Source organism: Bufo bufo, chromosome 11, assembly GCF_905171765.1.
Source record: "Bufo bufo chromosome 11, aBufBuf1.1, whole genome shotgun sequence".
Lineage (NCBI taxonomy): Eukaryota > Metazoa > Chordata > Amphibia > Anura > Bufonidae > Bufo > Bufo bufo.
The window spans coordinates 82,431,531-82,447,394 of NC_053399.1; the positions used below are offsets into that span (position 1 = coordinate 82,431,531).

At 40.3% G+C, this 15,864-nt stretch overlaps 1 protein-coding gene across 1 annotated transcript; it reads left to right on the forward strand.

Moving 5' to 3' along the window:
* Positions 1 to 8,647: 8,647 nt before the first annotated feature.
* On the forward strand, positions 8,648 to 15,138 carry LOC120981696. Its single transcript, XM_040411338.1, has 14 exons — positions 8,648 to 8,968; positions 11,096 to 11,362; positions 11,447 to 11,755; positions 11,841 to 12,290; positions 12,382 to 12,586; positions 12,673 to 12,801; positions 12,903 to 13,036; positions 13,125 to 13,358; positions 13,443 to 13,526; positions 13,611 to 13,745; positions 13,839 to 13,916; positions 14,095 to 14,172; positions 14,284 to 14,540; positions 14,654 to 15,138. Exons 1-13 carry the CDS (start codon positions 8,949 to 8,951, stop codon positions 14,324 to 14,326), a joined length of 2,166 nt encoding a protein of 721 aa, XP_040267272.1. The 5' UTR covers positions 8,648 to 8,948; the 3' UTR covers positions 14,327 to 14,540; positions 14,654 to 15,138.
* The last annotated feature ends 726 nt before the right edge of the window (positions 15,139 to 15,864 follow it).

The following is a 15,864-nucleotide window of genomic DNA, read 5'->3' on the forward strand; positions in this document are numbered from 1 at the left end:
CATAGGGGTGTCCAGGGGTTTAAGCCCTGGGTTCCTGACTTGACTCTCAATGTGGTCAGCCCTGGGGTTTCAAAAACTTGACTTTTTGTTCAGCTATAGTCAGCCCTTAAGCAAAATCTATAGATACTATGGTGACAAGGCCACTGGATGGGTATGGTGACCCCAACTCTCAGTTACCTATGAGGTAGCAGGCATAAAGGTGTATGGATACTATAGGGATTAATAGCACCATTGATATCACCATGCATGCAACCCCACCTATAAACACTAGATGGCAGTGCTGACAGCCTTTTTTTCTTTTCTACAGATAATTGAGTAACCGTGCCGTCAGTGGAAGTGGCTACCCGACTCTCATTACCAGTAACCTCAATGAAATGGTCATCAGTCAGTCAATGTACAAATCAAATGAGTATTCACTCCTAATATGTCCTCTAGCACACATAGAAGAGGATGCAATGCAATAGTGTGTGATTGGAAGCGCGGGGGATTCAGGCTTTACTCTATGTGATTTCTGCCATTGTAGCTCTGTTGCTACAGCCTTTACTTTGGGAACTTGACTCTGCGTGGTCATCTATGTTCAGCCCTATGGATGACATATGGATTAAAAGCACCATGCATGACACCTCATCTATAAACACTAGATGGCACTGCTGACAGCCTCTTTTTCTTTTCTACAGACAATTGAGTAACCGTGCCGTCAGTGGAAGTGGCTACCCGACTCTCATTACCAGTAACCTGAATGAAATGGTCATCAGTCAGTCAATGTACAAATCAAATGAGTATTCACTCCTAATATGTCAGCAGTGCCATCTATAAACACTAGATGGCACTGCTGACAGCCTCTTTTTCTTTTCTACAGACAATTGAGTAACCGTGCCGTCAGTGGAAGTGGCTACCCGACTCTCATTACCAGTAACCTGAATGAAATGGTCATCAGTCAGTCAATGTACAAATCAAATGAGTATTCACTCCTAATATGTCCTCTAGCACACATAGAAGAGGATGCAAAGCAATAGTGTGTGATTTGAAGCGCTGGGGATTCAGGCTTTACTCTAAGTGATTTCTGCCATTGTAGCTCTGTTGCTACAGCCTTTACTTTGGGAACTTGACTCTGCGTGGTCATCTATGTTCAGCCCTATGGATGACATATGGATTAAAAGCACCATGCATGACACCTCATCTATAAACACTAGATGGCACTGCTGACAGCCTCTTTTTCTTTTCTACAGACAATTGAGTAACCGTGCCGTCAGTGGAAGTGGCTACCCGACTCTCATTATCAATAACCTCAATGAAATGGTCATCAGTCAGTCAATGTACAAATCAAATGAGTATTCGATCCTAATATGTCCTCTAGCAGACATAGAAGAGGATGCAATGCAATAGTGTGTGATTTGAAGCCCTGGGGATTCAGGCTTTACTCTATGTGATTTCTGCCATTGTAGCTCTGTTGCTACAGCCTTTACTTTGGGAACTTGACTCTGCGTGGTCATCTATGTTCAGCCCTATGGATGACATATGGATTAAAAGCACCATGCATGACACCTCATCTATAAACACTAGATGGCACTGCTGATAGCCTCTTTTTCTTTTCTACAGACAATTGAGTAACCGTGCCGTCAGTGGAAGTGGCTACCCGACTCTCATTACCAGTAACCTGAATGAAATGGTCATCAGTCAGTCAATGTACAAATCAAATGAGTATTCACTCCTAATATGTCAGCAGTGCCATCTATAAACACTAGATGGCACTGCTGACAGCCTCTTTTTCTTTTCTACAGATAATTGAGTAACCGTGCCGTCAGTGGAAGTGGCTACCCGACTCTCATTACCAGTAACCTGAATGAAATGGTCATCAGTCAGTCAATGTACAAATCAAATGAGTATTCAATCCTAATATGTCCTCTAGCAGACATAGAAGAGGATGCAATGCAATAGTGTGTGATTTGAAGCCCTGGGGATTCAGGCTTTACTCTATGTGATGTCTGCCATTGTAGCTCTGTTGCTACAGCCTTTACTTTGGGAACTTGACTCTGCGTGGTCATCTATGTTCAGCCCTATGGATGACATATGGATTAAAAGCACCATGCATGACACCTCATCTATAAACACTAGATGGCACTGCTGATAGCCTCTTTTTCTTTTCTACAGACAATTGAGTAACCGTGCCGTCAGTGGAAGTGGCTACCCGACTCTCATTACCAGTAACCTCAATGAAATGGTCATCAGTCAGTCAATGTACAAATCAAATGAGTATTCAATCCTAATATGTCCTCTAGCAGACATAGAAGAGGATGCAATGCAATAGTGTGTGATTTGAAGCCCTGGGGATTCAGGCTTTACTCTATGTGATGTCTGCCATTGTAGCTCTGTTGCTACAGCCTTTACTTTGGGAACTTGACTCTGCGTGGTCATCTATGTTCAGCCCTATGGATGACATATGGATTAAAAGCACCATGCATGACACCTCATCTATAAACACTAGATGGCACTGCTGACAGCCTCTTTTTCTTTTCTACAGACAATTGAGTAACCGTGCCGTCAGTGGAAGTGGCTACCCGACTCTCATTACCAGTAACCTGAATGAAATGGTCATCAGTCAGTCAATGTACAAATCAAATGAGTATTCACTCCTAATATGTCAGCAGTGCCATCTATAAACACTAGATGGCAGTGCTGACAGCCTTTTTTTCTTTTCTACAGATAATTGAGTAACCGTGCCGTCAGTGGAAGTGGCTACCCGACTCTCATTACCAGTAACCTCAATGAAATGGTCATCAGTCAGTCAATGTACAAATCAAATGAGTATTCACTCCTAATATGTCCTCTAGCACACATAGAAGAGGATGCAATGCAATAGTGTGTGATTGGAAGCGCGGGGGATTCAGGCTTTACTCTATGTGATTTCTGCCATTGTAGCTCTGTTGCTACAGCCTTTACTTTGGGAACTTGACTCTGCGTGGTCATCTATGTTCAGCCCTATGGATGACATATGGATTAAAAGCACCATGCATGACACCTCATCTATAAACACTAGATGGCACTGCTGACAGCCTCTTTTTCTATGGTCAGCCCTTAAGCAAAATCTATAGATACTATGGTGGCAAGGCCACTGGATGGGTATGGTGACCCCAACTCTCAGTTACCTATGAGGTAGCAGGCATAAAGGTGTATGGATACTATAGGGATTAATAGCACCATTGATATCACCATGCATGCAACCCCACCTATAAACACTAGATGGCAGTGCTGACAGCCTTTTTTTCTTTTCTACAGATAATTGAGTAACCGTGCCGTCAGTGGAAGTGGCTACCCGACTCTCATTACCAGTAACCTCAATGAAATGGTCATCAGTCAGTCAATGTACAAATCAAATGAGTATTCACTCCTAATATGTCCTCTAGCACACATAGAAGAGGATGCAATGCAATAGTGTGTGATTGGAAGCGCGGGGGATTCAGGCTTTACTCTATGTGATTTCTGCCATTGTAGCTCTGTTGCTACAGCCTTTACTTTGGGAACTTGACTCTGCGTGGTCATCTATGTTCAGCCCTATGGATGACATATGGATTAAAAGCACCATGCATGACACCTCATCTATAAACACTAGATGGCACTGCTGACAGCCTCTTTTTCTTTTCTACAGACAATTGAGTAACCGTGCCGTCAGTGGAAGTGGCTACCCGACTCTCATTACCAGTAACCTGAATGAAATGGTCATCAGTCAGTCAATGTACAAATCAAATGAGTATTCACTCCTAATATGTCAGCAGTGCCATCTATAAACACTAGATGGCACTGCTGACAGCCTCTTTTTCTTTTCTACAGACAATTGAGTAACCGTGCCGTCAGTGGAAGTGGCTACCCGACTCTCATTACCAGTAACCTGAATGAAATGGTCATCAGTCAGTCAATGTACAAATCAAATGAGTATTCACTCCTAATATGTCCTCTAGCACACATAGAAGAGGATGCAAAGCAATAGTGTGTGATTTGAAGCGCTGGGGATTCAGGCTTTACTCTATGTGATTTCTGCCATTGTAGCTCTGTTGCTACAGCCTTTACTTTGGGAACTTGACTCTGCGTGGTCATCTATGTTCAGCCCTATGGATGACATATGGATTAAAAGCACCATGCATGACACCTCATCTATAAACACTAGATGGCACTGCTGACAGCCTCTTTTTCTTTTCTACAGACAATTGAGTAACCGTGCCGTCAGTGGAAGTGGCTACCCGACTCTCATTACCAGTAACCTCAATGAAATGGTCATCAGTCAGTCAATGTACAAATCAAATGAGTATTCAATCCTAATATGTCCTCTAGCAGACATAGAAGAGGATGCAATGCAATAGTGTGTGATTTGAAGCCCTGGGGATTCAGGCTTTACTCTATGTGATTTCTGCCATTGTAGCTCTGTTGCTACAGCCTTTACTTTGGGAACTTGACTCTGCGTGGTCATCTATGTTCAGCCCTATGGATGACATATGGATTAAAAGCACCATGCATGACACCTCATCTATAAACACTAGATGGCACTGCTGATAGCCTCTTTTTCTTTTCTACAGACAATTGAGTAACCGTGCCGTCAGTGGAAGTGGCTACCCGACTCTCATTACCAGTAACCTGAATGAAATGGTCATCAGTCAGTCAATGTACAAATCAAATGAGTATTCACTCCTAATATGTCAGCAGTGCCATCTATAAACACTAGATGGCACTGCTGACAGCCTCTTTTTCTTTTCTACAGATAATTGAGTAACCGTGCCGTCAGTGGAAGTGGCTACCCGACTCTCATTACCAGTAACCTGAATGAAATGGTCATCAGTCAGTCAATGTACAAATCAAATGAGTATTCAATCCTAATATGTCCTCTAGCAGACATAGAAGAGGATGCAATGCAATAGTGTGTGATTTGAAGCCCTGGGGATTCAGGCTTTACTCTATGTGATGTCTGCCATTGTAGCTCTGTTGCTACAGCCTTTACTTTGGGAACTTGACTCTGCGTGGTCATCTATGTTCAGCCCTATGGATGACATATGGATTAAAAGCACCATGCATGACACCTCATCTATAAACACTAGATGGCACTGCTGATAGCCTCTTTTTCTTTTCTACAGACAATTGAGTAACCGTGCCGTCAGTGGAAGTGGCTACCCGACTCTCATTACCAGTAACCTCAATGAAATGGTCATCAGTCAGTCAATGTACAAATCAAATGAGTATTCAATCCTAATATGTCCTCTAGCAGACATAGAAGAGGATGCAATGCAATAGTGTGTGATTTGAAGCCCTGGGGATTCAGGCTTTACTCTATGTGATGTCTGCCATTGTAGCTCTGTTGCTACAGCCTTTACTTTGGGAACTTGACTCTGCGTGGTCATCTATGTTCAGCCCTATGGATGACATATGGATTAAAAGCACCATGCATGACACCTCATCTATAAACACTAGATGGCACTGCTGACAGCCTCTTTTTCTTTTCTACAGACAATTGAGTAACCGTGCCGTCAGTGGAAGTGGCTACCCGACTCTCATTACCAGTAACCTGAATGAAATGGTCATCAGTCAGTCAATGTACAAATCAAATGAGTATTCACTCCTAATATGTCAGCAGTGCCATCTATAAACACTAGATGGCACTGCTGACAGCCTCTTTTTCTTTTCTACAGATAATTGAGTAACCGTGCCGTCAGTGGAAGTGGCTACCCGACTCTCATTACCAGTAACCTGAATGAAATGGTCATCAGTCAGTCAATGTACAAATCAAATGAGTATTCAATCCTAATATGTCCTCTAGCAGACATAGAAGAGGATGCAATGCAATAGTGTGTGATTTGAAGCCCTGGGGATTCAGGCTTTACTCTATGTGATGTCTGCCATTGTAGCTCTGTTGCTACTGCCTTTACTTTGGGAACTTGACTCTGCGTGGTCATCTATGTTCAGCCCTATGGATGACATATGGATTAAAAGCACAATGCATGACACCTCATCTATAAACACTAGATGGCACTGCTGATAGCCTCTTTTTCTTTTCTACAGACAATTGAGTAACCGTGCCATCAGTGGAAGTGGCTACCCGACTCTCATTACCAGTAACCTGAATGAAATGGTCATCAGTCAGTCAATGTACAAATCAAATGAGTATTCACTCCTAATATGTCAGCAGTGCCATCTATAAACACTAGATGGCACTGCTGACAGCCTCTTTTTCTTTTCTACAGACAATTGAGTAACCGTGCCGTCAGTGGAAGTGGCTACCCGACTCTCATTACCAGTAACCTGAATGAAATGGTCATCAGTCAGTCAATGTACAAATCAAATGAGTATTCACTCCTAATATGTCAGCAGTGCCATCTATAAACACTAGATGGCACTGCTGACAGCCTCTTTTTCTTTTCTACAGACAATTGAGTAACCGTGCCGTCAGTGGAAGTGGCTACCCGACTCTCATTACCAGTAACCTGAATGAAATGGTCATCAGTCAGTCAATGTACAAATCAAATGAGTATTCACTCCTAATATGTCCTCTAGCACACATAGAAGAGGATGCAATGCAATAGTGTGTGATTTGAAGCCCTGGGGATTCAGGCTTTACTCTATGTGATTTCTGACATTCTAGCTGTGTGTGGTCATCTATGTTCAGCCCTATGGATGACATATGGATTAAAAGCACCATGCATGACACCTCATCTATAAACACTAGATGGCACTGCTGACAGCCTTTTTTTCTTTTCTACAGATAATTGAGTAACCGTGCCGTCAGTGGAAGTGGCTACCCGACTCTCATTACCAGTAACCTCAATGAAATGGTGATCAGTCAGTCAATGTACAAATCAAATGAGTATTCACTCCTAATATAGAAGAGGATGCAATGCAATAAATTAATATATAAAGAATTAAGTAAACTTTATTCCTTCAGTGAAAAAAAAACGCTCAAAATCAGAATGGTCTTCTGGGGCTTTATCTGCTGACCTCATTCTCCCATCACCCACAATATGGAATCAGGTTGTTAAGTTTAAAACCATGCCCCTTTAATCAAGTTCTTTAATTAGAATCTTTACGCATTGATATCTATCTAAGACTCACCCATTGTTATAGACTGTGGGCCAGATTTATCATGACTCTGACGGCTCACTCCACTTTCACATATGGCTAAAATAAGTTTTAGCCAAGTCAGATTTATGATCGGCCCTTTAAGACTGTAATAAATGTGGTTTGACGGTAGCAGTTTATCCGTCAGTAAGCAGCTTTACAAAAGTCGCACATCTTTACGAAAATGTCGCACGTTTTTATGAAAAAGTCGCATGTTCTATTAAAAAGTCTCATAAGATAAGCATGGTCCTCACTGGAGTGAAATTGCCACTTTTTTGCGACTTTTTAAATAATCCCAATAGTAAATCTGTCTAGAAATTCATTTACATAAGAAAACACGCCCAATTTCAGAAAACTGGCGAGCATAGTGCAGAGCAGAAAAAAGTCGCAAAACCTAAAATATTGCGTCAGTGAGGACTATTAGGGCTCATGCACACGACCGTGTGCCGCCCGCATCAAGGACCCATTCACTTCAATGGGTCCAGGATCCAGGATATGAGTGCTACAGAGTGCTTCCATAGTGCTTCTGGCTGTGCCTCCACACTGCAAAAAACTTTAGTTTATAGCAAATGAATCATAATAAAATAGAAATTAATATATAAAGAATTAAGTAAACTTTATTCCTTCAGTGAAAAAAAACGCTCAAAATCAGAATGGTCTTCTCATGCTTTATCTGCTGACCTCATTTTACCATCACCCACAATATGGAATCAGGTTGTTAAGTTTAAAACCATGCCCCTTTAATCAAGTTCTCCAATTAGAATGTTTACACACTGATATTTATCTAAGACTCACCCATTGTTATAGACTGTGGGCCAGATTTATCATGACTCTGACGGCTCACTCCACTTTCACATATGGCTAAAGTAAGTTTTAGCCAAGTCAGATTTATGATCGGCCCTTTGAGACTGTAATAAATGTGGTTTGACGGTAGCAGTTTATCCGTCAGTAAGCAGCTTTACAAAAGTCGCACATCTTTATGAAAATGTCGCACGTTTTTATGAAAAAGTCGCATGTTCTATTAAAAAGTCTCATAAGATAAGCATGGTCCTCACTGGAGTGAAATTGCGACTTTTTTGCGACTTTTTAAATAATCCCAATAGTAAATCTGTCTAGAGATTCATTTACATAAGAAAACACGCCCAATTTCAGAAAACTGGCGAGCATAGTGCAGAGCAGAAAAAAGTCGCAAAACGTAAAATATTGCGTCAACAGTACCAGTGAGGACTATTAGGGCTCATGCACACGACCGTGTGCCGCCCGCATCAAGGACCCATTCACTTCAATGGGTCCAGGATCCGGGATATGAGTGCTACAGAGTGCTTCCATAGTGCTTCTGGCTGTGCCTCCGCACTGCAAAAAACTTTAGTTTATAGCAAATGAATCATAATAAAATAGAAATTAATATATAAAGAATTAAGTGAACTTTATTCCTTCAGTGAAAAAAAAACGCTCAAAATCAGAATGGTCTTCTGATGCTTTATCTGCTGACCTCATTCTTCCATCACCCACAATATGGAATCAGGTTACGTTTAAAACCATGCCCCTTTAATCAAGTTGTCCAATTAGAATCTTTCCACACTGATATTTATCTAAGACTCACCCATTGTTATATAGACTGTGTGTCCAGGGTGCTCCCAGACAGTTTTTTGAACTTGCTGAAAAGGGAGCTCTCTAAACCTGTCTATGCTTTTTGGATAATTTTCCAACTTTTGCTATTTTCTTTTTGTGATTTACTTCATTTATAGATTTTGATTTTTTATATTCTTACATTTTGTCTATTGACAACTATTTCTGCAGTTTATTGTTTCGTTTCCAAAAGGGGAAATCTTTAGGATATTCAAGGAATAATCATGGAGTCTGTATCCAAAACGTAAGTACATGTATTTGTTATTAGTATGCATTTTAAAATAGACTAAAGTTGTATGTAAAATATGTGTTTTTGCTTTGATTCAAATTTTGAGGGCTAATGTTTTGTTTGATGATCTATACCAGTGGTGGGCAAACTTTTTGGTCAACTGAGCCAAGCTAGCTATTTGCGGTCCGCAGCACAGGCACGGCGCCCTTACATTCCTGGGCATGAGCCCAGAGTGTTTTTACATACTTTTATATGTACTTTCTTTTATTTGGATCTTGATTATTATTTCATTTTATCTTTATCATTTTTTACTTTTATTAAACTTGTGAGCACCGTGGGGATCTAAGCTCCTGGCAGAGTGTTGGGGCGGCATATTCTGAGCTCTATGTGTATATAATTGTAGCAATGGTCTATTGAGACCTGAAATCCCTATAGGGGTCCCTAACAAATGTTAAAATTTTTGTCTTTATTATTTAATGGACAAAACACACTATAAAGAAAAAACAATTCACTTTAAAATTATCAGTGTAACAGTGTACACGCGGGGTTGTGTGATTACAATTGCAAGGTGAGATAACATACACAGTATATTTGATGGGATCCCTTGATAGGGTATATCCCCCCCCCCTAAATGTATGGGATGGTATTACCACTGGCAGTTACTAGTTCAAAATACTGACAGTGGATCAACTGCAGGGGCACTGGTGAGTATGTCTCTCCTGCCAATGTTCACTGCTATCTGGTCCCTAGATCAGGGTTACCAAGCAGCTAGCATAATTGCTGGTCCCCTATATTGGGTGGCTGTTTCTCTCAGCCGCAGGGCTAACACAATGTCACCAGTCTCCCTAGCCACTGTTTGACTCCTTTCTTGCACTGATTTCAAACTGCGCTCCTTCCTCTATTGCTGTGTCATAGAGGCATCAATTTCACTGTGGTCAAATTCCTATGCTGTCACACTCTCCTTATCTACTCGGCTGATTGCCGCCGCATGCTAGTAACAATTCCCTTACGCTGTACACTGCAGTGCCCCTGTAGTTGATCCACTGTCAGTATTTTGAACTAGTAACTGCCAGTGGTAATACCATCCCATACCTTTAGGGGGGAGGAGATATACCCTATCAAGGGATCCCATCAAATATACTGTGTATGTTATCTCACCTTGCAATTGTAATCACACAACCCCGCGTGTACACTGTTACACTGATAATTTTAAAGTGAATTGTTTTTTCTTTATAGTGTGTTTTGTCCATTAAATAATAAAGACAAAAATTTTAACATTTGTTAGGGACCCCTATATGGATTTCAGGTCTCAATAGACCATTGCTACAATTATATAAATATCCCGAGGGTCTCTAAAAGGGACTTTGATTAAACTATGTGTATATAAGCTCCTGTCAGTTCAGTTTGTGGAGGAAGGAGTTTTTTCCATTTCACAGTATGGGATATATAATTTACATCTTAATAGTACTGGTGTTTTTGCATGTGGCAATGCTCATGTTATTATCATGAAGTTGTATTATTCTAGCATGACACCTTCTAACAAAAAACTAGGAATTATCATATCTTAAAGGTGGCAAAATTTCACACTTATTCAGGGAGCGGTTTCTGTTCACACCTACCCCTCCCTATTGCAGTGGTGGGCCAAAAATACCAACCTTATTCCATCAGTGAAAACAAAAACAGAATTTATCTTGTGGGTCACCAAAACTTTAGTTTATTGCAATTAAATCATAATAAAATAGAAATTAATATATAAAAAAATTAAGTAAACTTTATTCCTTCAGTGAATAAAATCACTCATAATCTGAATGGTCTTCTGGGGCTTTATCTGCTGACCTCATTCTCCCCTCACCCCCAATATGGAACCAAGTTGCTAAGTTTAAAACATGCCCCTTTAATCAAGTTGTCCAATTAGAATATTTACACATTGATCTTTATCTAAGACATACACACATTGTTAAATAACTTGCTGTAAAAGCTGCTCTCTAAACCATTTATAGATCTTTTTGTGATTTATGTTTTGATTCCTATTGTGAGGGCTATTTTTTTTCTAAGGTCCTGGGGCAGGGGTTCCACAGGAATTAATGTGCAAAAAAAATAAAAAATTAATAAAAATAAACTATTTTTTTTGTCTTTAAACAGCAAAAACAGAACTCCACAGACATGCCCTGTCTGCTATAGACCACACAAGATTCTCTCAACACATCTGAAAAGAAAGTGTATGAGACTGAGCACAGATGAAGCCAGGAAAGCGGCATTAGAATCGGCCAAGAAGACCCTGGTCAATATAGCATCGAAGGGCACTACCATTTCTTACGATGAGATCATGTCTCTAGGATCTCTGGAAAAAGTTGTACCTTTTCTAGAGGACAGAGGCTTTATAATATCAGACAAGCCGGCTTCAAACAGGTATGTGCTACCTCATTGCCTATCGTCTCATGTGTGAGTCCATCCCAGTACCCAAATTCATATTTTATATTTTATATATTATAGGAATGTCAGACAAGAGATAACACCTACCTCTGTGTCTGCTGCCACCTCCACATTGCAAGCAGTGGCCTCTCAAGTACAGCCACTTCACACGGAAGACGACGAGGACACATTCCAACCTCAAGAAGATTTGGAGGTCGCACATGGCAATGTGGAGCCTGAAGAAGAAATTGAGGATGTGCCAGCCGAGACCGAGGACCAAGATATAGAAGAGAGAGACAGCATTCCAGAAGAAGACCACGAGGAAGGACAAGAAAGAAGACAAGATGAAGAAATTGAGGAAATTGATAACCTCGATAGTGAGACACAGAGGTCAGTGTTTTGCGACAGCCTATGTCTTCTCAGTATTGGTAAAATGTCTTTAGTCTAACTATTGCATTTTCCTTCTGAATTATAGAATCCTACAGACAAAATGGACAGTGAATACAAGAAAGAAGATGATGGCTGAAGGGTTGTACCAACGTCATTCATTAGACAACCCAATGCTGAAGGGCTTTGCCTCCTATCTGAAGGACACTTTGAAGGTCAATAATTATAAACAGGAGGTTGAAGATGTTGCAAGGTTCCTTTTTTACATGAACCCAAAGACCGTAAACCTACAGTTCGTGAAGGATGTGGAAAAGGCCAACGCCTTCTTTACCAAGCTGAGGGATTTGAATCTTGCAAACCAGACCATCTTCAACTACCTGAAACATGTCCGGAGGTTTATGACCTATCAGCTAAGATCCACCAACCTCTTTACCAAACATCCAAATTTGTATAAGTCCTGCGAATTCTTTCACAAGGTGACCGATGACATACAAAAGAGGTTGTCAAAGGGCATTTCTAGAGAGGTTGTCAGCAAACGGTGAGCTATTCTCTCTCTCTCTCTGTACATATATACATACAGTAATATATGCTTATTTTATATAGTAATATCATATGTATCTTATTTTTAGGTACCAGGCATTGACAACCACTTCAAAGACACCCCAGGAATGTCGCAGGCTTCTAGATGTGGCAAAACCATCATTCTCACAGTGTTTCAAGGATGTCCAAGGTAGAAACACTGATCGAGAAACATATCTAGAAATTCTTTATTATTTGGAGGCCCTGCTTATATTGAAACATCTACAACGACCAGGGGTAGTGCAAAATATGACCGTGAGTAACTTTTTCATCCTCTTTCTTTATTCTTATTGTTGGTTTGCTTTTGTGTCCATTAAACTTTTCTAACTCTTGGCTCTTAGGTTTCTGAGTGGAAAGAACGAATCTCCCACACATATAATGGGGAAGATCTTGCTATAGTCGGTGTTAAGTTACACAAGACAGCTTCACAACAAGTGGCTACTTTTGTACTAAACAAGGAGGAAGAAATGGTAAGCTTTCTCTAAGGTTATAGGTTAACATAATATTGAAATAAGGCATTTTAATAATTTCTCATGCCTTTTTTTTATAAACCCCCCCCCCCCCCCCACAGTGGTTTAAAGTCTACTTTGAAAAAGCTAGACCAAAGTTGCTACAGAAAGACTCTCCAAAGGATACATTCTTCATATCGACCTCTGGAAAAGAGATTTATAACGTTTCCAATGACATCATGCGGTACCACAAGAAGTAAGATTAAAAAAAAATCACTTATCATTTTCAAAGTGTAAATATAGTGTAATATCTTATGTGTTTACCATTTTCTTTTTAATCCTAGATTCAAACTTCCCAACATCTCTAGCCAGCTTGTCAGGAGGGTTTGTGAAACTTGGACCATTCCTCATTATTCAGACTCCGAAAAGAATATGTTTTCAAAATATCTGGCACATACCAACCTCACGGCCGAACGAAGCTATAGGGAGAAGACGCTAACGGATATTTGCCATGGCTACCAACTAGTAATACAAGCAGGGCAAGTGACGAGTGATGAGCCACAAGCCAGCACCTCAAGGTACTTGATTGTTGAAGTAAAAACAATTATTGCTCTGCAACCTTGATTACTAAGTAATTTGCATTTTATCTGTTTCCTATGCAGACATCTGGATCCAGAAGAACATCGAGAAAGCCAGGATGATCACAGTGAGCAAGACGAGGACATCACTTCCCAGAACACCTCAAGGTACTTGATTGTGGGAGTAAAAACAATTCTTGCTTTGCAATATTGATTGCTAAGCCCTTTGTGTTTTATATGTTTCCTATAAAGAAATCGGGATTCTGAAGATCGTCAGGCAAGCCAGGATGAAGACTCTACTTCAAAGGATGAGAACAGCAACGAAGACGAGGACATCACTTCCCAGGACACAATCAGTGACGAGGATGATACTGGCTGGACTTCAAGGTGAATAGACTGTCCAAATAATATCATTGTGTTTGCTAATGAGTGAATGCTTTCCATGATTGTATATTAACGTTCATTTATGTTTTATTGCAGAGCACCAACTCCCTCAGTGCCAGCGATGTCAACAAGGTCCTGTGGGAAAAGTCAGACAGCACCAGCAAGCTCTAGCAGGTAACTAAACCACACATTGATTTATTTTATTTATAATCACAAATTTTCCACTGAATGTTCTGATATCAGGTTATAAAAGACTGAATTGACTGTCCAAATAATATCTTTTTTTTTTTTTTGCTAATTAGTGGATGCTTTCTATCATTGCATATTAATGTTCATTTATGTTTTATTGCAGAGAAAAGACTCCCTCATTGCCAGCGCTCTCAACAAGGTCCCATGGGCAGAGGCAGACAGCACCAACAAGATCTAGCCGGTAACTATACCAAACATTGATTGATTTCATTTAGTGGATAATCACAAATCTTCCAGTGAATGTCCTGATATCAGGTTATAATGTTGGACTTTCTTCTTTCTTTTTCCTCAGAAGGACTAAATATTGCCGGAGAAGTACTCGACTTCGAAGATAACGACCTTCTATAGTCCAGCCAAGGGCTATATTTTACGCACTGTTTTATAAAAATACCAACAGTGTTTTGATGTTGTTTATGTTTTTTAGGTTTATGCTTTCTATGATTGCATATTAATGTTCATTTATGTTTTATTGCAGAGCAAAAACACCCTCATTGTCAGCGATGTGAACGAGGTCCGGGAGGCAGAGGCAGACAGCATCAGCAAGCTCTAGTATATACCAGACATTGATTGATTTTATTAGGTGCATAATCATAAATCTTCAAGTGGATGTTCTGATATCAGGTTGTAACGTTGGACTTTCTTCTTTCTTTCTTTTTCCTCAGAAGGACTGAAGATTGCGGGAGAAGTACTCAACTTTGAAGATGATAAGCTTCCATAGTCCAACCATGGACTATAATTTACGCGCTACGTTGTATACAAACGCACACTGTTTTACTGTAATATATGGACTACTTCCTATCCTGGGAACCCATCTGTTTAGGAAGTGCATGAAGCGCATAGCAGCGATGATGAGAGATCAAGACAACCCTGACAGAGGCCAAAATAAAGTTGGTCAATGATGTATCATGGTGCTTGCTATGAGGATCGCTGAGCTGTTATGAGACAAAAATGCAAGGAAAATATGATTGGGTTCCTAAGGAAAGACAGATTATTCATCTCTATCTATATTCATTTATTAGGTTACTATAGGTTACTGATGGGGTTTGATGAATAAATACAATTTCATTATTTTTGGCAATATGATAATGGGGTTTGTTGGGGGTTTGAGATAATGGTGTTTGTTTAATAAATGCACTTTCATAATTTTTTGGTGTCTTGGATAATGAGGATTGATCAATAAATATATTCTTTTTTATTAAACACTTTGTGTCTGGAAGTTTGTTAGGGCACATTTAGGATAATGGGTTTAGGTATATGGAGGGTCACTTTATGGAAATCTCGTAGCTCTATATCTCCTCTATTAACCCTGATAATATGAGCTTCCTAACCCCAAAGTTGGCTGCTGCACAGGACATCAATGGGGGGTCACTTTATGGAAATCTCTTCCCTGAAAATGTAAATCCTAGGCCTACTAAATAACCCCGAATTTGACCTGCTTCCATTCCTCAAAGGAAGAACCCACAGACAAGCTTCAGTGCTCATCCTGTACCCCCATATATCCTCTCTTAACCCTGAAAATATGAGCTTCCTAACCCCAAAGAAGGCTGCTGGACAGGACATCAATGGGGGGTCACTTTATGGAAATCTCTTTCCTAAAAAGGTAAATCCTAGGCCTACTAAATAACCCCAAATTTGACCTACTTCCATTCCTCAAAGGAAGTACCCACAGACAAGCTTTAGTGCCCATCCTGTATCCCCATATCTCCTCTATTAACCCTGCAAATATGAGCTTCCTAACCCCAAAGAGGGCTAGTGGAAAGGACATCAATGTGCGGTCACTTTATGGAAATCTCATCCCTGAAAAGGCAAATCCTAGGCCTACGAAATATCCCCGAATTTGACCTGCTTCCATTCCTCAAAGGAATAACCCACA